Here is a 22,858-nt window from a genome sequence, read left to right as displayed (position 1 = left end):
TTATTACATTTGTGCACAGTGACTGCGGGGCATCAGCCCTTTGAGCCATGTGTGTTATTACATTTGTGCACAGTGACTGCGGGGCATCAGCCCTTTGAGCCATGTGTGTTATTACATTTGTGCACAGTGACTGCGGGGCATCAGCCCTTTGAGCCATGTGTTATTTATTCCATTTGTACACAGTGACTGCGGGGCATCAGCCCTTTGAGCCATGTGTGTTATTACATTTGTGCACAGAGACTGCGGGGCATCAGCCCTTTGAGCCATGTGTTATTTATTCCATTTGTACACAGTGACTGCGGGGCATCAGCCCTTTGAGCCATGTGTGTTATTACATTTGTGCATAGTGACTGCGGGGCATCAGCCCTTTGAGCCATGTGTGTTATTACATTTGTGCACAGTGACTGCGGGGCATCAGCCATTTGAGCCATGTTTGTTATTACATTTGTACGCAGTGACTGCGGGGCATAAGCCCTTTGAGCCATGTGTGTTATTACATTTGTGCACAGTGACTGCGGGGCATCAGCCCTTTGAGCCATGTGTGTTATTACATTTGTACGCAGTGACTGCGGGGCATAAGCCCTTTGAGCCATGTGTTATTTAATCCATTTGTACACAGTGACAGCGGAGCGGTTGCTCCTTGAGCCGTGAACTTTTTAAATTGTGAAAATCTTTTTAAATAACTGTGGGATATTAGCCCTGTGTGCCTTCAAGCTTTTGGAGTACTGTGTGTTTTACATTTTAAACCTTCATTTTAACTTTTTAAGGCAACTGTGGGGACTTTCTGTCTTGCATCCCCTCGGTATCCATTTCTTGGGGACATTTGTTCAAAAAGACATTTCCCGTTATGGAATTGGTCATTTTTAGGGGGAAATCACCTCTCTCCTTTCTACAGGAAATCTAACAATGGCTTTGCGAGCGGGCCTCCGTAGTCCGACTGGCGTTCACACGTTGGAAGCAGCCGGCTTAATTGTAACTGTGGAAGAATTAATGGAAGGCAGTGGTCTGGACAATGTTCCTACCCATATTCATGCAAGCTCTCAGATCAGAGAAGCTCAAATGGTGGCAACTTTGATGAGTAACCTGGGTGACAAACAACACTGTATGCTTGCCTCCAAATGAGAAGTTTAAGGAAGAGGCTTTGCGTACAGGGGCGCGATCAAAGAAGGGAAAGTAATTAAATAAGACACTAAAACCATTCCTTGGGCATAGTTCATCGCCTCACCCTACAATTCATTCGAAAGCCGGGCAGACAATTACAGATTTGTTTTAAACTATTGATCTGAACACGGTTAATAAGAAGCCAGGTTTGAAAGGAATTGCAGCCATTGATTGTTCACACATGCATGACATTCACGACCTCAGTCTGATTGAGCATGTTGATTCGATGATGTTGGAAAACATATGATCAAATGAACGCGACTTCCATTTGCACAAAAATCAAAAGACAATGAGGAAAAAAAAGTGTTCCAATGCAGACTTTTATGAAAAAGTCAATGATTTTGGAATCTTTGAAGCATAGAAAGAAATTACGATACACTAGTACGGTTTCAGGTCCACTGTCCCTGCTGTGCGAGGAGGCAGGGATGGAAGCGATTGGGGCAACTGCTGGGTGTTCATTGGGAGCATTGAAACGGGTCCACCACAAATGAACAAGCTACACAAAACACAAGGGTTGTGTATGATTGAAAATGGAGAAAAATTGGTTGAGAGACAATTTTTGTTGCCTAATTGTGGCAACACAGACTGGGTTGGAGCAGGAAGGGCAGATTAATAATAGACTAGTCTGCCGTCCAATTAGTGGGCCACTTAGGCTATGAGTTGCAACTGAAACTGAGGCAACGAGTATTGTCTTGAATGCCACACGCTCCACACACTGAAATACAAGTTCACAGGCAATAACCAATGAGGAAATAGTGAGGGATGCTTTAAGGAGAGACATTGACAACACACAAGGGACTATAGTTGCTGTGGCTCATACATATGGGGGTGTGTGGTAAAGATTAATTTTCGACACAGTGTGACTTGGGAATGAAACAAATGCTAGAAGTAGATAAACTGAGCCATAAGCCCCATGTACGATCAGAGCAACCAGAGCAACTGCAAGTTTAAAGGAAAACTGTGAATGCCAATTGTAATGGCCTCTTGTGTAAGCCTCCGAGGTTTGCAGACAATAATCAAGGGATCTTTACAGGGTTGAATAGGGGTTCACAAGTAACACTGAAGATCATATGCAATGAAATGCGTACATGTGAACAGGAGTAATGTTTTGCTGATATTTTAAGAGCTACCTAATCTGCACGCTCTTTCCTCTGTGGATATTGAAAGGGTTGAATTTCCGGATAAGAAAGATACCAATTGCTAAATCCTTCCTTTTAGATCTAAATTGCTCTTTGATTTAATATATTCAGAAAGGCCAAATATCATGAATTTCGGGTTCTACGCAGATTGGATTAACAATGAATGGGATGGGGTGGTGGATAACTGGAATAGGGATGTGGATGGTAATTGTAAGAACATATCCAAACTGGAGGAATCTTTTGAGGGCAACAACGCACCTAGATCCAACTCAAAGCAGTTGTTTTGAAATGGCATGCCCCCATTTCGAGGGCATTCATCCAACTGGTGACATACAGATTCCATTGGGCCCAGTGAGCTAGTCATATGCGCAGAGAGCAAAAGGATAACTGCTATGGGTAATACCGGGAAAGGGGATACTTACTTCTCAGTGGTCTCATGGAACTCTTGGGGAAACATGCATCTATTCTCTAACCTGGAAGTAATGTCCAAAATAGGAGATGTAATGTGCATCATTCTACAGGAAACATGGATGCAATAGGCCCTAATGTTGGATGGTTATATAGTTTTTTGCCAACCGGCCAAATATAGTGGTAAGGGAAGGCCTGCAGAGAGATTGGTCACAGCAGTTAGATCAGGACCAGGAATAGTTTGTAATAAGATCTTAGGTCTGCCCTAGGGCCTTTTAGCATTGGCCATCTCCAGAGCACTGAATACATTGGATGTGCTGATTATCAATGTCTATTGGCACAAGGAGGTAGAAGCCCTAAATGACTTTCTGGAATACTTAATGGCAAATATTATGAACCGGCGCTTGGAGGAACCTAAAGGCATAGTACTTCTGGCAGGTGACTTAAACACAACATGCGTAATCCCTGAAGGGGCAGAGGAAATATGGGATATCATTCCGTCCAAATTCCAGTGAGACCAATAAAAGAAATATGGCGGGAAGTGAGTGGATCACATCGCTTTCCTCAGTTGGCTTAACCGTACTGAATGGAGACGGTAAGGGTGCAGTGATGTGGCAGTGTACATGGCACCAGGGAAAAAGTGAATCCGCTTTAGATTATTTCTTCATTGACTCTTTCCTTTCAAAAAGGTGTACACGTTTTGACATTCTGGAAAATACGTGGAGTGACCATGGTATGTTGAAAGCTAATTTTGAGATTAATATGTTTGCCGAAAACCTGGGTGGTCCAAGGGACTTACAAGTTAATGGGTAGAAAAATCATATCAGTTGGAATCAGGAGAATTTAAATTGGTCCAAGGGAGGTTTGGGCCTGCTGATGGATTCTTCTAGCTTGGAATGGAAATTGCCACAATTCAACGTGGTGGAATATGAGGCTACAGTAAATGGACAAACTGGCTCGCCTGGTGGATCAGGGTGGTGTCGGCGCGGTTGTTCTATTGGATCTGTCGGCGACGTTCAACACAGTTCACCATCCTACCCTGATCTCCAGGCTGTCTACAGCCGGGCTGTCTGGTAGAGTACTTGACTGGTTCACTTCCTTTCTGGCCGACCGCTCTCAATTGGTCTCCCTCCCGCCTTTTCATTCTAGTTTAGTTCCACTCTCCAGTGGGGTTCACCAGGGTTCTGCTCTTTCACCAATCTTGTTTAATATTTATATTAGGCACCTCTTGTCTCTCATTCTGTACCATGGCTTCCTCTATTATTGATACGCCAACGACACACAAATCCTGGTCCGTCTTGACTTAAACCAGGCTGATACGGCCAGTCGCTTTAGGTGTTGTCTTCAGGAGGTAGGGGAATGGATGACATCCAATTGTCAATTGAAACTCAATGGCAGTAAGACCGAGGTGATGGTGGTGGGTACTACCTCACCTCTTCTTTACTGGACCAATGACTGCTGGTCCGCAGCTCTTGGCCCTCTTCCCGTTCCTGTTCCATCAGTGAAGAATCTGGGGGTTACTATTTCGTCCTTTCTTACTATGGACGGTCGGGTCACGGCAGTGTGTAAGAGCGGCCACTTTAAAGTTTGTATACTCAGGAAAGTCCTTCCATTTGTGCCTGAAAAATGCCAGGCCCCGATGGTTGCTGCGCTTGTTATGAGTGGCTTAGATTACTGCAACTCGTACCTAGTTTAGCCTCGCTATCTGGTTAACCACCTAAAGCTGTTGCAGAATGCTGCTGCTAGAGCTATCTTACGGCCCCCTTTTGCCACCCACATGACTCCATTGTTGAGGCAGCCACACTGGCTCTCAGTGGAAAAGCGGATTTTGTTTAAGTCCTTGTGTATGGTGCACCGTGCCTTTAACGGTGTGGGACCTGAATACCTGGACAAATTCCCTCACTATACTCTAAATTGGTGCCTACTCTCTCAATCCCCATTTTTTGTTGCAGTTCCCCATTTCAGATTGATGCACACTGGTGGACGTGCCTTTTCAGTTGCTGCCGCTAAGGCATGGAATGCCCTTCCTTTGCCATTGCGCAAGACCAGTGACTACCTCGCTTTTCGTCACTTGCTAAAGACATTTGTGATCTAAAATCGGTAGTTAGGTTTTTTGTTCACCTTTTTAGTGCCAGGGTGCCTACGGGCGTTTGTGCGCTCTATAAATTGTATAACATAACATCTTGATGAGTATGTTCTCTTAGCACTTGGGTGGTGATTATTTCTGGAGTTCCTTGTTGCCTGAGAAAATTGACATATTCTTCCACCATTGATGTTTCTGGTGTGTTGTTGGACCAAAGGTGTTGTGACATAAAATCTGCTGGGTTATACTCCTTTCCGAGCTTCTGTATTATGGTAAAGTCAAAGTCCTGTAATCGTAGGCCCCATCTTTCTATCCGAGGAGGCATTTTGCAGTGTGAATTTCTGTAAATGGTCACCAGTGCCTGATGATCAGTGATGATAGTAAAAGCCTTTTCCAAGAGAAACATTTGAAAATGCTTGCAGGCCCAGAAGACTGCTAACCCCTCTTTTTCAGGTTGAGAATATTTGACTTCCACATCCGAGAGTTTTTTTCTGGCATATACAACTACTTGCCTTGCTTTGTCTTGTCCTGGAGGATGTTGCACCAATATGGCTCCCAATCCTACCGGATTGGTAGTTCCATGCATAACTCTAGGCTGAAGTGCGCAATGTTCTCTGACGAGACTATTTCCTGTTTGATCTGTATGAACGCACTCTGACATTCTACGGCCCACTGAAATACATGTCCCTGTTTCATGAGCTCTATGAGTGGGGCGCTGACAGTGGCAAAGTCACGCAAGTATCTGCTGCAGTAGCTCGCCATTCCTAGAGATGATCTGATGTCACTGACATCCTTAGGTGGCGAGATCTTTGTTATTGCTGTGACCTTGCTTCAATCAGGACTCATGCCCTTTTCCGGGAATATGTGCCCAAAGAACTTGAGGTGTTCCTTGCAAAATGCGCATGTGTCCTAATTTAGCATTAGTCCTGCTTCCATTAGTGCAGTTCATACCTTGTATAGGGCCTCGTCATGCTCTTCTGTGGAGGCTCCAAATACCAGAATGTCATCACTGTAGTTGAAACAGTTCTTTATATTGCAAATGACTTTTCTTATGCTTTCCTGGAATATCTCTGCCGACAATGAAATTCCAAAGCTGAGTCTTTTGTACCTAAAAAGCCCAACATGGGTGGCGAAAGTGGTGATATATCTCGATTGCTTGTCTATTTTTATCTGGTGGTATGCCTTGTTGAGATAAAGTTTTGAGAAGCTCCATTCAATAGATTAATCATGTCATCCAAGTGCATCCCGGGATGTCTCTCGCGTTCGATTGCACAGTTAACCTGCCTCATGTTGACACATATGCGTATTGCATTGAGCGTGTCCCTTTTGGGAACTGCCACTATGTGAGACACCCATGGGGTAGGGCAATAGGCCCGTTCAATTATGTCTTGTTTAATCAGGCTCTGAATTTCTTTCTCCACCTGGGCTTGGAGATGAAAAGGTATCCTCCTGGGGTGTTGAGCAACTGGAGTGACCGACTCATCGATGTGTAGCGTTATGGGCTTGCCTTTAAGGCAGCCCAGTCCAGTAAACAGGGCTGGGAAGCTCTGTAGGATGGAGACATCCTGCTGAATGTTGTAGGTTACAGCTGCTATCCCCGTTGTGAGTACAGTAGGGCAGGTCAATACATTTATCGGGGGGCCTCACCCTGTAGTACGTGCAACTCTATAGCAGCATGTTGGTCTTTGTACCAAAGAGTCGTGGAGAATTGTATGTGATTGCGCACAGGGCCCTTAGCTCCCCATTGGAAAATTCTTAGTTCAGATGGAACCAGTGGTGGACGATTCGACATCTTGTGATATTCTGAGATACATATGATGGTAGGAGTAGCCCCGTGTCAATCACGAAGCTCGCTGGGTGCTCTCCTACCCTCATGATGACATTGCTCTCCGCCGATGTTGTCACAGCATTCATCATGCATGCGTTGTTCCATGGTTCTCTCTCATCCACTGGTGAAAGCGAGGGAGATCTTCCAGTGATCTGACGTATATCTCAGACATCTTGTCGGGTATCTGTATCTCTTCTCGGCCCCATGCTGCATGCAGGTTCTTAATTGCATCTGTGTGTTGTATTGGGGGCCCTGCGATCAGCTTGGGGGGCATAACAAACAATGACAAGATGATTTTCTTGCGCACAGATGGGGCACTATTGTCCAAACACCCGGCCCTTCATGCCAGGGTCATGTGGGAATGTCAGTCCGCAGCGATAGCACCTGCTCGTGGATATGTGACTTCTCGTCTGGCCGCCACCAGTGTATTGACTGCATCCCTGTTGAGTCACCTGATATATCTGTTCCTTCGTGGGTCCTTTGTTACTTTCCATTTGGGTCGCCTGGATCTCGGCGCGTGCTTCTGTCCTGGCCATCTGTAAATTGGTACTCAGCGGAAGCAGTTCTCGCAATAGCTTCTTTCTGAATGCTGACAATAGACGGCCACCAATTATCCTGAGGTGTATCACTTCTTAGTTTGAGAACTTGTGAAAGTCACAGTGGGCCACCAGCTGCAAAGCCGTGTCGCAAAGGTGAGAACCTGTGAGTTGGCAAGCTGTACTGAATGTGTGTCTTTCGTGATCTATGTTTCGCTGCGGATCAAAGTAGGCACATAATGCTTCTTTGAGGCCGACAAAGGTTTTCACATCTTCTGGCTAGTACGTGGGGATGAGGTCTTCTATGCCATCTCCCACCAGGTTTATAATTAATCTTCTTGCAAAGCGATCAGACGCAAGTTCGTCACAAGCTTTCAGGTAGTTTTCAAAACGCTGCAGCCAACTCTCCCACCTTGGCCCGAGAGATTGTTGATCTTGCATGTCGAAAGACACCGGCCTTCGGAATGCACCGGCATTGTGCATGCCATCCTCCTGGCCAGCTGTTCTTGCTCAACCGCCGACATTTTGCACGTGTGGCAACTACACATTTGTGGTGATTTTTTGGGAAGTGAGAATGCAGGAGGTGGCTGCCCAAGTCTATCTCATCCTCGTCGACATTGCCTGGTCTTTCAAAAGTTCATACAGGGCCTGGAAACACTGAGGGAAATGAATAAACGGAGGCGCATATGGGAGTGAACTTAATTTATTCCCTTGACGCTGCAACTCACTTGAGCTCCAGCAGGAGGCTCTGAGCATGGGCTATATACACGCATGGGATAGGCCAGTGGCAATGTCAATACAGGAGTCGGGCTCCTTTAATGGTATTGGTGCGGGATACAACACTTGCCTCACTTTCAGCTGCCTTGGAGGTCCCCTCTTCCCCATTACGCACTGCGCAGTGAACGCATGAGCAGTTCCTGACAAGCTCCCTTTCGATGAAAGCGTCCTGTCTGCGAATTCTTTTCGCAGATGTTGGCCACTTCGGAAATAAACTGTCTCATAACAAGCAATGTAAGCACTGAAGTCATAACAATTTTGTGAGAACTTTCACAGGATTTCATCCCAAGACGAATGATCCCCACCAGCTCATCTATAGATGTCACTGTGCAAGTGCGTAGCTCCTGGAACATTTTGTTAACAAACGATTCACAAACATATGATGATGACACATTGAAAGGTTCTGATACAACTTTCTGTAACGATTACGAGAAAACATCTAATTCTTCCAAGAAGAAGTGTCAGAATAATAATTTCTGAGAGCAGGGGAGAGATGATTTATATTTAATAAAATCACTGTGAGGTAAGATCAAGAGAAAGTTTGAAATGTCAGAAAAAATGCAAAAAGGAATTTACACCCGATGCACAGAAATAGCTGACAGTCTTAAGAATGCTGCGAGGCCTGAAAGAGCTAAGGGGTCTGCAAGAGGTAATGAGTATAGGAGATGTGAGAGGCCTGGGAAAGCTGAGAGGCCTGGAACCATTGTACTGATGCAGAGCATTCTTGGTGCTATTTTCCTGAGACAATTCAGCTGGGCATTAAATCCCTGGAAGCTGAAATTACGTGAGCTGGTCACTATATCTCTGAAACAAGTGAGCAGGGCACTGTACCCCTTACGCAACGGAACTGTGCACTATAACATCTTAGAGCAGGAAAGAAGCACGCTTGGCACTATAATCCTGACAGAAGGGAGCTGGGCACTATATTCCTGGTAGCAGAGGACATTTACCTGGGCACCATATCTCTGGAAGGATTATAAGCACTTGCATGCTATATCCGTGAGGCTGTGTTATGGGAAGAGTCAAGAAGTATTCAGGGCGCTTTATCCCTAAGACTCTGGTCTGGCTGTCTGGCCCTATCTGCTGCATGAGCACTACCTCGAGCAGCTGGCCCCCGCTCATCTCCAGGTGCATGCCGGTGCTTTCATGCAGGGCCCCACCACCACTGAGGTAAGCCCTGCTGGGCTATTTTCACAAGTTACAGAAATCACTCAAGACACGGAACAGCAGCTCCAACCAAGGTGCCAGGATGCGAGCCCCGCTTGGCTGGCCACGCAAGATGTGGAGCAGCAGCTAAGTTAAAAATGGATGCTGCCATTTCATCTCCCTCCGAAGCTCGGAGCTGCCTTGTCTCTGACATGCCACAGGTCGCAGAGGATTGGCCACAGCGTTGTTCATTTGAGCCTATCCAGGCGAGCCAGCAGGCATAGCCGCCCGCCTCCATAGACTCCATCCTAAGGCTCACTCATCCTGTCTGTCCCCGTCAGGCCTTGGAGGGCCGCCTGGAACCTAACCTAACAAGGTATGTGGTCCTAAGCCCTACCGGATGCACTATTATGCTTACTGTACCAAAGAAACTCCCACCGCACTCCTCCATCCCACCATTCCCACTTCCTCTCACCTTGCCTTGGCCCCCAGGGGTCTCAGTCTGACCATGCTCATAGCCTTCACCCCACAGGCCCCCCACACCTACTCCCACGCTACCTACACTGCTAGGGCTTTCTGGCCGTGCCCAGGTAGAGCCAGACTGACCGGCCTAGGATCACGCACTGCCAACTACTCATCATTCCATTGAGTGCCCTTGTCACCACCTCTACAGAATCAGCACTTATGCTTGCACCTTAATGCAGCTTCACCTCACTGTAGCATGACCCAGTGCGGACCAGGCCCTTATCCGCAAGCAGGCACACCGGTTTCCTTGTATGTCAACTGTTCTGCCCACCAGCCGCTCACTGCCCGTTGTAATACACCACCAGTTGTCCCCTCCTTGGGTCCCTCCAAGCTGCCTCCCAACCACTGGGAAGCAGCCTTATGCCTCCCATCTCACTATCTCCAAAATTAAAACCTGCCACTGCACAGGTACTCATCACTGTGAAACAACTTCTTAGGACCAAAACTGCTTTGCACTGCCATTCTCTGAACACCCCTATAAGCGACAACCAGCGCCATCAGCTCATTAGGCCCAGGGCCATCAGCAGCTCTGCCCCTTGTCCCTCCACCCATATCACCCCTCCTGTGGTAGCCAATCCACAAATTGACCAGAACTTCACATCGCCCCCCCCTATCCTCTAAGGTCCACAAGAATGGCACCTCTAACAAACAGCACGCCCTCAACAACAAGCCGACACTAAACGGTCCTGCCTCATCCCTAAAGGGAGCTTTAGTCAACGGCAGATCAATCCCTGCTCACAGCCAATGACCTAGACCTACTAGCCATCTCAGAAACCTGGCTAAATTGGGCCTACGTCCCGTCACTCACTTTAGTCTTACCTACTAATTATACAATCCTCCGCAAAGACAGACTAGTTTCAAAAGGCGGCGGATAGCTCTCATAGTAAAAGATTCCTGTCCTATCAGAGAAGTCGACAACTCTTCCTTCACTTGCAGCAAGCTTCTCACAGCCAAATTAAACCTCTCCTACACCACCACTATTACATTGCACGTGATCTTAGTTTAAAACTGGCCATTAGCAACCCCTCCCAGGATCTCCGAACACTCGTCCCATAGTCACACGAAAAGACTTACTATTTACCTACAAAACTGACACAGAATCAGCAGTAATGAAAGGACTCAAGCGTACCCATTGCCAAGGGGACATTTGCCTGGCGCCTGTTATCAGGGACTGTGCAGAAGACCTCTCACCTTTCATCACCACTCTCATCAATGCCTCATTCTCCACCTGCTCTGTTCCATCCAGCCTAAAGGACACTTGTGTTTGCCCCCTGCTAAAAAAACTCCCTTGACCCATCCATCCACACCACCTGCTGCCCTATTACCACTGTTCTTTTCCTCCTTAAAAGCCTGGATTGTGCAGCTTACATCCAGATCCAGGCCTACCTTGAGGCCGACAACATCCGAGGGCTACGACAAGCCAGTTTCAGACCCAGCCACAGCAGAGAATCTTCATTACTAGACTTAAAAAACCAACTTGACGAGATCAAGGACACTGTCAACACAGCCCTCCTCCTTCTGCTTGACCTGTCCGCAGCCTTTGATCTCATCGGCCATCAAATACTGTGCCAGCATCTGGCATCTGCAGTCCACTGCTCCACCAAAGCTATGGAGTGGATCTCCTCCTTTCTGACAGACCGCTTTCTAAGAGTCTTTGCAGACAACGTTGCTGCCCCTCCAGCCCCTGTTACTTGCGGGGGTTCCCTTATGATCTTATGTCTCTCCGACCCTTTATAACATATTCAGAAAACCCCTCTTTTGACCTGGTCGATGGCCGGGGCATCTCCTATACAAACTAAGGTGACGATACACAGATCCTCCTGCCCTAACTGGAAACTATGCCACCGACTCAAACACTCTGCATGCTTCACTCCACTCCAAGCCTGCAAAGCCTTCCATCTCCTCTGTCTTAATGACGATGAGACAGAAATTCCCCATGTCAGATCTCATCAATCTTGGCCAAGGTTACAATACCTTTACCATTGACAACATAACTATCCCTGTCTCGAGCACAGTCAAAACTCTGCGTGTTCACCAAGATGTCGGATGTTCGCTCACGTGACAGGTCAACGCTATTGCATCCTCTGCTGCATCACCACCAAGCTAATCAACACTAGCAGACCTTTCCTGTCCTTGGACAGCTGTTTCACTATTGCCAAGCACTTATTGGATTCAGACTGGATCATTGTAAAATTCTTTATGCTGAAACCTCCACTCAAAATGTCAACAAACTCGAGGTAAACCTGAATAACGCAATCAGAGCTGCACTCAACATCCCCAGAAGAGAACATATCTCGGCAACCAGAAAAAAAGCCTGCTTGCTCCCTATATGTGAGTGCCTCATTTTCAAAACACTTGTCTTCACCCACAAACGCCTCTCCAGTGATGCTCCTATTTATCTATCTATCTATCTATCTATCTATCTATCTATCTATCTATCTATCTATCTATCTATCTATCTATCTATCTATCTAACAAAATAAAAAAGCGTGAGCGTCAAGACCTTCCTGCTCCTCCTACACTCACCAGCACATCAATCCAAGATTCAGACTAAAGAGATCAGGAGGGCAAAGCTTCCTGGTCATTGCCTCTAAGAACTAGAACAGATTACCCCTGGCACTCAGATCTGAACAATCGTACTGGGTCTTCTGGAAACATCTAAAGACTCACATGGCCTGACAATGTGTTCATTTACTCACCTCTTACCTCTGTCTGTTACATAACTGCTTTATCCCATAACTTGCCTGTAACAGCGGCTTGATGCTTCCGGGTTTAGAGCGCTTTATAAATGCTTAAATAAAAATAAAGAAGTGGGTTGGAGACTATAATCTAGACATGATGTTTGTATGTATGTATGGGATTTATAAAATGCGAAGCAATGGAGCGCTGTGGGATGTCAAGAACTGTTTAGGGAATGTATAACTGGAACAAGGAAAGGGAAGTAGACAAGATCCAGTGGGGCACGAGGATATCAGAGAAACAGTTAAACACCAAGAGACCTTTTGCTTGGTCAGTTCAGAGACAGGACCATCCATTTCAGTTGTCGAAAAACCCCTAATATCTATAGGCTTGTATCCCATTACCCTGCCTGACAGGGCCCACATCTTTGATAACACTCTGGGATGAGGAGAAGGAAGTAGGCTGCATTCAAGTGGTAGACTAGAATCCCCGATGGACAGTAACACCTTCCATTACTATGGTTTGCAGCTTCCCTACAAATTTCACTTCGACTGTTAATGGAAGGGAAAATCCTTTTTAGTTCAAGAACTACTTCTAGTACCTATACGCTTTTATCACACTGCACATACTGACAGGAATAAAGTATTTGAAAACATATTTGACAAGTATTTGTTCTGTTGATCTGCCACTGTGGCACTAACGGGTTTGGAATATGTGCATACTGTCGATGATCTAATGCATGGCAGTTCAAATGTGTGTTCTTATATGTGCTATCAATGCTGTTAATATGGATTCAGTAGAAAAAGCTTGCGCACCATTGACCTATCATAAATTGAAATGTGTTATACTCTTGGTCTAGTTTGTTAAAATGTGTTTTATTTTTAAGGTTTTCCTGTGACCAAGGCATCTCTTCGAATGAAAGACCATGTGCTTGAGGACAGGACTGACTTTGGGGTTGGTAAGTAGCATATAGACTGTAATCTATTTGTCTATCTGTCTGTCTGTCTGTCTGTCTGCCTGTCTGTTTTTCCATGTCTGTCTCTGTCTGGCTTTCTATCTAGCTATTGTCTATCCTAGCCTTTTTTGACAATGTCTTCATTCTCAGCAGGCAATGAGGAGAGAAAAAGGTTTCTCTCGAAGAACAAAGAAAATTACTTAGTAAAGATGAAGCCAGTTCAGAGAATGATCAACCGCCTTTTGTTACCATGGTAGACCAGGAGGCTTTGCTAGGCCGGTCTCAGTGATTTTTTCACAATGTTAAATACCATTGCCAAATTAAAAGCACATAAGGTTTAAAATGGGCCATTTGCTCTAAAGCCAACCAATGTAGAGATTGGAATGTTGGTTGGTTTGGTCAGTTTTTTAGGAACCTCTGAGGAGCCAAGCAGCATCATTCTAGACTAATGCGGTTAGTGAGTTTGCTATTTTTGCTTCCTGAACTACACCTATTGTCTAAGCTACTTCCTTTGAATTGTTATGTGGGTATGCTGAATAAAACTGGTAACAGATACCTCACAAAAGCATTTGTATAAAGTTTAAACTTTGCCAAGCAGTGCTTAATTTGTGACAGTGTTTGCCGGTGGGCAACACCAGCACTCTTTTTTTGGGCACCGACTCATCATGCAGGCCGGCGCATGGCATGTAATTGTTTTGTTTGTGTATTGATCTGATCATCTCGCACTCTGCTTGCAGCAGGCCATGGCTGGCTGGGCCTGGCCAGCCCCTGCCGCCTACCTGACTACAGCGCAGTGAAACAGGAACAGCCAATGAAAAGTAACATCCTGTGTTACTATGCAGTATTTGATATGATATGATAGGGTATTTAGAACGCGCTTAATACCCAGAGGTTTCTAACCACGGACCCGGGGATCAAACCTGTGTTGCTCCGTGTTGTCTTGTTTCCAAGGCGAGCATGTTGCCTCTGAGCTATCCTCCCAGGACAAATTATTTGATACATTCTGTATAGTAACATGGAATGTACTATTTCCATTAGCTGTTCTTCGTAGCCAATTAAATTAAGTATTGGTCACGTGGGCTGAAGGCACAGCACCATCTTCATTTCTGGTTCACACAGTTGTGTTAGGGTGTGGTGTGGTCGGACAGATAGGGAGCCTTCCTGAGCCAGCACCCAGCCATGTGTGGTGCGCACACGGACTAGTTGTTGCTGGCCTCAGCCGGCCCGGGCCCTTGCTTTCGTGGCCACGGCCCACCCCCAACCTGAATCACAGAGTCGTGTCAAGTCATGCCATCGCCGACTCCAACGGTAAGTCACTCTGAAACCCGCAGGTCTGAAAGTAAAAAATAAAGCGCCCATGTCGGGTCAGAATCAAGTATAATTAGGAACGTGGGGGTTGGCGGATGCCCGAAATCTTCACAGATTTTTGATACCTGCGAAACCTAGTTTATGGATTGAACTGTGCCCGACCTCTGTGTGTACTTATTAGTTTTGAATCCAACAAGTCCCATGAAACTCCGCTTGGATTCATCACGTCAAGGATAAACAGCACAGTCACTGCAAATAAAGACCAAACCAACCACAACAGTAGCCCATTGTGAACTACAGGGTTTGTGTGTTTATTATACCTCTAGGTTCACGAACAAGGATATGATATGATATGTGATTTGATAGGTTATTTATAAAACACTTAATACCCAGACGTTTCCAAGAGCGGACCGGGGATCGAACCTGTGTTGCTCCGTGTCGTCTTGCTTCCAAGGCGTGCACGTTGCACCTGAGCTATCCTCCCGAGACAAGGATGACAGTTACGATTCAGTGCAGCAGGGACAGGAAACCCCTGCAGCTCTGTTCCCTCCTCCTACCCTCACAGCCTGTTGCAGATTCAGCGGGGACACAAGGGGCCCGCACCCTCGTGGACTCCTGCCCCCCCTTCCCAAATCCAAAAATATTCTTACACACAGACATGCATGCATACGCACACATTCACCCAAGCCCCGTACTTACCTCTCCAACCGCCACTTCCTCACTTCCTCATCTGTCATGTCCCCTCATGAGCAGTAACTGTTCTCCAAGGTGGCCTGCTAGGGAAACAGATTCCATGAAAGTGCGAAGTTCGGATGGCCATAGCAGGTGGGCACTTTGCCATGCCACAGGCCACTCCGAGCCAAACGAAGTGGCTACTGTATGCCATTTACCTCATCCACTGCACTGAGCTGCGTCGGTCAAGAACTAATGACCCATCAACTGCCCAAACATGGGCAGGTGTGTCTGTGGAATGCTACACGTAGACCCAGGTTTTTCTGGACCTTTGGAGCGGTAATATTAAAGACACTTCTGGAGGGATCTGCTCCAAGTTCAAAAGCACGCTTCCAGGGCCAGACAAAAGTATGGTGTAATCCCAGCTAGTGGTTTAGGCTGTAGCTGAGAGAAATGAATGTGAATATGGCATTTTTGAGACCTCTCATATAATTCTGCTCCCCTTTGACAGAATCTGATGAAGAAGTTGCTGCCAGGTGTATATTTGTTTGGGAAAGTGGCATACAGATTCATTGAACAGCGCCAAAGTTATACGCATCTGAAAAGAGCTCTTCTAGCCCAACTTAACCATGCTACGTACACAAAGTAGAGTCTACTGACGCTTAAATGCCGATGTTAATGTGCATGCGCACAATACAAAGAAACCATTTCCCAAATATTAACAAGATTAACAAAGTTCATATCAAACCTGAACTCACACGGCAGCATGTGGGGCTGTATGGGCATGCATGTTCCGTGCGGGTTGTTGTGTTTTCTCCATGTTGTGCACACGCACGAATCATGTTGTACGCAGGACCTCCATTATGTGTTCTGGGCCTCTCTGTTAACGCATGTTAGTCGGTGTGTATATAAGTGCATGTTTCATTTCGGCATGTGTTTGTGTTTTTGTCCACGTGTAGTGCGCGTGCCTAAATTAGATGTCTCAGGTGTCTATTCAACCCAGGTGGAGGTTGCGTATAAGCGTGCTTCTTCCATTTCCATATGTGATGTTGTGTTCTTAGCATGTTGTATGCATGTCCGAATGATGGGTGCATGTGTATGCACTTGCGTGTTCTGTTTCTGTAAGTGTTCTGTTTTTCCATGTGTTGTGTGCATGCCCAAAAAAAGCTTCCGTGTATTTCCATCTATGTGTTTTTTTCTGCCTATTCTGTGGGCAACTCAAATAAAAATACATTTCGAAATTTTGTAAAATGAATGATTCAAAATCTGCAGAAAGTTTATGGCGGGCCCCATTTTGCCATAATTGCATCTTATGCATCTTGAAAATCAAAGCGGACCAGTTTGTGATATTTGTCCCTGATGCATGGTCTATAGAAACCCCCAGTCTAGCATAAGTAACATTTGAGCGGTTTTTACCCTCATTTCGAACTATGAATACGTTCAACAGCGTCTCTCTAATATGAAGCTGCTCGCTCTACAGTGAAGAAGCCTCGGGGAGAACTGACAGTCCCCAGCTATGCTACTTTTACCTGCCCCATTACTTGGAATATTTCCTTAGCTGAGATTTATTTTGCCTGCATCATTTTTACCCTGCTCTTTTTGTGCCTTTTTTTCTTTTTTCTATAGAATGTGTTTATTTCTTGACTTTAAGTGGACAACCGTAGACTGTACAATTAAGTGCAGCTGCACTACACCCAGAATGTTAACGAGCTTTTAGGTCTCACTGCGCGATGGGTTGTACTTGCTGCGTCTGTAAATGCGCGTCGGTATTTAGGGCTCATGCTACTGCTGCAAGCTAGCTATCCTCCCGGTCCTTTCTAAGGTAGCCTTTAGGCTCATGTACTGCACTGACCCGCGCGGAGATGGGAAGCCGTCGACTCCCGAGAGCAGGCCTGGCCTGCTGGCAGGTAAGGCTCTGCAAGCACCGTCTTTTACCTCACAAAAGGGAGTTCTTTTCCACCTTTGGCCCCTTGACATACACCGTCCATAGAATTACCTTGCACTTGCAATCATGCAAAGTTTGAACACTCTTCGTAGAGTACAGAATGCATTCTACTCGCCTCTATAACGTAGGAATTGTGGTGGGCTGATCTACCCCTGTAACGACACGGGCTGCGGCACCCGCCCAGCATTAGGGGGCCAAGATTCTTTGGGCCCTGGCACTTATTTATTTACAAATTAAGCACTGTTGCCAATGAATATTCGATCTGAACAATCCAGACAATTAGCAATCACTTCTGTTCTATACATATGTACCTACCCCCTCTTTACATTTGAAGAGAAATTCTCTGAGACAGTGACTAACCTCCTGAAGGACAGGGAATATTTAATCATCCCAGATGACTTCAATTCATGGCTGGAAATTAAACTCAACTCTTTTGCCAGGTGCCTATCAGAAATCACAACCAGATATTACAGTGTGTCCATTGATTCCATTCAAGATCCTGATCCCTGTATTACTCTCCTTTAACATACATATTAAGCCCCTCTCCCCACGACCAAGAGACGCTGGAAAAATATCAAGCAAGAAGAACTACTTGCAGGCACAGGCACCACAACATGGATAGAACGGAATGCACCTCAATCACCCAGAATAAGGAATACATCTCTCCTCAAATGGATAACAAACACCCTTAACAAGTTATCCACAAATAGGCCCTCATTACAACTTTGCCGGAAAACAGTAAGAGTGCTGGTGAAACCGTTTATAAGCAGTTTTATGGTCCAGCAAAGTATATGTTTGCCGGTACTTACATTGCCAGAATTACGAGCGCCTACAGCACTTCACACGGAAATCACTGGTGCAGGTAATTCCATCAAAGCAAATACTGGCAACGCAGTAAAGCTGTGCCAGTAATAAGGGCACAATGGGATTACGAGACCAGATTTGCCGGTAATACCGGCAGATAATTGCCAGAAATACTGGAAAAAAGCAAGCCAGAAATAACATCACCTCAGAGCAGCTGGTAAATGGACACAGGTGAGGTAAATAAGGCCACAAGTGCACGCAATCCACCCAGGTGCACCTAATACACACAGAACAGTACTTAAGGGCCACCAGAGTTCGAAGTGGGCGGGAGCGGTCGGGAGCGGTGCTCCTATACTTTTTTTTTTTCAGTTTCGCTGTTCCTATACTTTTATTTTAACAAGAAACTGTAGAAAGAAGTTGAAGTTTGCACTTCAGTGTGCTGCACTGAACATTCCCTTAAATAATAGGTGTGTTTGTTTGGCGGTCTGTACTGTTTGTGGGAGGGGGAGCAGCGATGGGGTTTGTCGAGAGTGGGGCAGACCGGCAGGGAACATAGCTCCACTACTTCTTTTCGTACACTTCGACCACTGAGGGCCACACCTTCCCCAGGAACACTTTCCAAAACAACCATGCTGCCACTCTTTGCCGCTACCATGAACCTGGAGCTGCTCCATGCCGATGTCCGGCTGCTGGTGCTGGAGCAGCAGCAGGGGCGACAGGAGGCCAGGGAAAGAAAGAGAAGGAGGATGAGGATGGGGATACAGGTGATGCAGGTGTCGAAGGTGGAGGCGTGCTGTTATCCCTCTCACAAGGGCCACACCCTGAGCCCTCACAGACGGCCACGTACACACCCTGTACCGCCTAAACAGGGAGACCATTCCTGACCTCTGACCCTTATCCAGGATGACATTGGGAGCAGGATCGTCATGACAGTCCTACCACCGCTGTTGAAGCTGGTGTCGGTCTTGCACCTCCTATCCACTGGCATGTTTCAGCACTTTGCGAGCCAGTTGCATGGCATTTTGCAGCCTGCCTACTCCAGAGTGCTGGTGCAGGTACTGGAGGCCCTGCTGCACCATGTGGGCCAGCACATTGCCTTCTTAGGCACAGCCCAACGCCACCAAAGCCTGTTTCTAAGCGAACGCAAGGAAAGCCCAATGTGTTTGCAACATTGGACTGCACGCATGTACAGCTGGTGCCCCCCGCCTCAGAGGAGGTCTACAGGAACTGGAAGCAGCTCCATTCTCTCAATGTCCATGTGACCTGTGAAGCCGACCTGACCATCACAAAGTGCTGAGTCTGGTTCCCAGGATCAACCCACGACTCCATGGTCCTGCGGAACAACACCCTGCCAGCGTACATGGCACATCACAGAGGACAAAAACCTGGACGTTGGGTAAGTGCATGTACATTTACACCTCCATTGCAGCATGGGTCACAGGCAAGGGGCTGGGGGAGTCAAAAATGCATCTCCAGAAAGCACCCTGCACATGCAGGACCAACCAGCTCACGCCTCAATTGACAGGCAACAATACATGGCTGGAGATACCCAAAAGAAAATCCACAAATAATGCACTACAGGTACCAGCATGCAACACCCCTTCCCCATCCAATGGCAGTACATCTGTAGATCAAGCCACCTAGGGCCATGAGATGGATGTCCTGGTGAGACTTGGAGCAGACATGCACAGACTGACTGTTGAAACCGATCACTGAGCGTTGGGGTGTTTTCATTTGTTAGCTGTCATGTGGTGTTCAGGCATGATTGTGTATGGTTTGTTTTCATGTAGGGTGTAGTGAATTGTGTGCGTTTAATAGTGCTGTAGAGCTATGGTTGTGTTTAGTTCAGAGTCTGAGGGTGCGTATGTAGAATGGTGAGTTTTTAGTATGGATAGTTTGTGGCAATACATTTCCTAACCCCAGCAATCCATCTCAGGGAGCATAACCCAGCAAGATACAGATCTTACACAGGCCTGTCTCAGGTCACAGCAGGGAGCATGAGGCTTAGTTATACTGTTAGACCAGATGCAGAATGTGGCTAACCTATACATACAGGCTAAGCGTAAAATGTGGCTAATTTACACAGTTTGGCTACTTGCAAGATAAGGCTAACCTTGGGTCCTTACCCCTTGCAGGTGACTCGGGATACTATGAGACAGGCATGGTATCAAGAGAGACAGAGACAGTTGCTGGGTTGGTGTAATGCCTTATTGGCCCTAGCTCTAAAGGGATATTTCCCTCAACTGATGTTTCTAATGGCCGTTGTTGTCTAAGAGTCCAAAACAAACGTCTGTCAGTGTCTAAACCTATGCTTGCCCTCACTCTATACAAAAATGTGATAGGAAGTCTTTTAAAAAATAAGACAAATAGTGGTTCAACAAAATTGGAATCCAGGATTGGTTTCAGGTGGTTTTCTTTATGAGGTATTGCTGGGTCAGTTTCACACAAATAGTTCAATCCACAGAAAACCTTCTCCAAAGGTCCCTTGCAGCTATTCTAACGACCTTCAGTGTTTTTAAGTCCTTTGGGGTTCCCTTCCCCAAGCTTCATCCACGTCAAGTTTCAGAAAAAAACACCATGGAAAATAGTAACACAGTTCCTTTTGTAAGCTTCTCAGGGCTCCCTACCCCACGCTTCAATCCTCTCACCAGTCCAACAAAAACGAACAAGCCTCTAACTTTGGTAGGCTTCTTAGTGATCCCTTCCCCAAGCTCAGGCCCCTTTCAACTTTGAAACACAAAATCAGTTCTTTATCAGGGTGTACTTTGATTTCTTTAACGGGACTCTCAGGGTCTCTTCCCCCTTCCACCCCCCCCAAGTTCTAGGCCTCTTTCAGTTTCCAAACACAACACATAATTTATTAAAGTTCTGTCTTGAATTCATAAACCATTCTTTCATGGGGTAGAATCAGAGGCTTTAAAAAACTGCAGGCTTTTTGCTTTTCCGAGGCGCGCCCACACTGACCCTATTGCCTTTCTCTTTGCTCTCACGTTCTTCTGTTACTCTTTTGTTTCCTTCAGATGCTTTCTGCATCCCATCTCTTCTGCTCTGCTTTCCGTGCACACCTGCACTCTCTGCTTTCCTTTCTGTGCACCCTTGCACCCTCTTTAATGTGCCCCAGGCACATTGCTGATCTGCTTTCCTTTTCGTGCACACTTGCACCCTCTTTTGTTTCGTGCACACTTTCACCCTCTTTATCGTGCCCCAAGTACTGTACTTTGCCTTTTCTCGTGCCCCTTTCTTGCTACGGGTCACTTGCTGCTTCTTTCCATTTTCCCTCGCTTTCAGCTTTGATTGGGTTTTTACTGGCCTTTCACACTGGTCTGCTTTTCTCACTGTTTTTCTTTTGCTTTCTGTCTCCTCGCTGTGCTTTCAGCTTTTTCTCTTTACTTTCTTTCCGATTCTGTGCCACTTTTTCGGTTTATACCTTTTGCCCGCTATGCTCTCATTTAAACAGACGCTCCTGAGTTTCTCTTAAACTCTTCCTGAAACTCACCGAGCAGCATCCCCTTGAGAGTTGGTTCCTCCGGGCAATCCAGGGTTGAGGTAAGGGTCTCACCACCTGCCCCTCAGGCACCCTTGGGGTCAGCACTGATCCCAAGGGAATGAGCACTTTGCTAGACATAGCCTGCGGAATGCAGGCAGCACTTCTCCAGCTCCCTGGAGGCACGGCTCCTTCACCACTCTGAAGCCCACACACACCGGCCCAGTGCCTCCACGCGCCATCTTCCTCCTGCCTGCAGCTCCTGCTTCTCCCCGCTTCTGGGCTCCACCGGTCTGGACTGCATCCCCAGCTCGCTCATTTCTCTGTGACAGACCAAACCTTTTATAGTTCAACACACAGTCAAGTGGAGTCAGGTGTGAATGGTTCCCTACCAATGCCTGACTCTGCCCGACTCTCTTAATGGCACAGTAGTTTTTATGAAATAGGTTTCCCTTACTTTTCCCATGTTGTTCCTATGGGTAATCATTGTTGCTCCTAGTCGCCTCTTCTCTGTCTCAGTATTTATTAGAAAGGGGGAGGAGGTGATGAGGTGAGATTGTAAACACCCCATAAAGACTGAGGGAGAGTAGGGTAAGGTGTTTTCAGTACTGGCAAAATACCAGGTCTCGCCCTCGGGTATCCTCCTCCCAATCCCCCGTGACCCTCCATTCAGGTGATCCTCCCTTGCTTGTCCACACCCAGGGTCGGGATCCAAAGGCGATGGCTCTTGCCTGGCAACTTGAATGGAAGATCCCGAGGGAGTGGGTGGGAGAATGCCACCAGGTTTTTCACAAAAATTGGTAAATTACAGTAAAATGTCATCGGCATATAAGGAAACAATCTCCCTCTGACCCCTAAGAGCCAGTCCATGCAACACATGCAAAATTATTTTCTTAGCTGCGAAGGGCTCAATCACTACAGTAAAAAACAAGGGCAATAGGGGACACCCCTGCCTAATCTACGGCCCCATCAAAATGAATCCGAGGTGTTCGCCAATAATCCGACCCTAGTAGTAGTTTTATGCATCACAAAAAGTAACCAGAAATTCCGACCCTCTCTAGAATCACAAAGAGAATGTCCCATGCTATGGAATCAAATGCCTTTTCAACGTCCAATAGCGCTCCCACTGCATGTACTTCAAGGTCAAATTGGGCTAATGTTGCAAACAGTTGCCTCAAATTTAACGTTGTGGACCGGCCTCGCATAAATCCAGAGTGATCAAGGTGGATCAATGACGATATTTGTGACATCAGACAGTCAGCTAAAATCTTAGAAAATATCTTTGTTTCTAGATTGATCAGGGATATGGGCCTGTAAGATTCACAATTTGTAGGATCCTTCCCAGGTTTCAAAATCAACCTGATCATAGCTATGCGTATAGTGGAAGGGAGAGAGCCCAATGCAAAGC

General features: G+C 46.4%; 1 protein-coding gene across 2 annotated transcripts in view; it reads left to right on the top strand.

The window, feature by feature from the left end:
* The window catches only part of LOC138577770 (disintegrin and metalloproteinase domain-containing protein 10-like), a 680,452-nt gene that overhangs the window by 619,784 nt on the left and 37,810 nt on the right, over positions 1-22,858 (top strand). For both annotated transcript variants that reach the window (XM_069649653.1, XM_069649654.1), the window contains one exon: positions 13,169-13,240. In XM_069649653.1, coding sequence (XP_069505754.1) covers positions 13,169-13,240 — 72 coding nt within the window. The remainder of the gene's footprint in view (positions 1-13,168; positions 13,241-22,858) is intronic.

Source organism: Ambystoma mexicanum, chromosome 1p (assembly GCF_040938575.1).
Source record: "Ambystoma mexicanum isolate Mex_15411 chromosome 1p, UKY_AmexF1_1, whole genome shotgun sequence".
Taxonomy (NCBI): domain Eukaryota; kingdom Metazoa; phylum Chordata; class Amphibia; order Caudata; family Ambystomatidae; genus Ambystoma; species Ambystoma mexicanum.
Note: the sequence above shows the minus strand (reverse complement) of the source record. Positions and strands in the feature narration are given on the sequence as shown.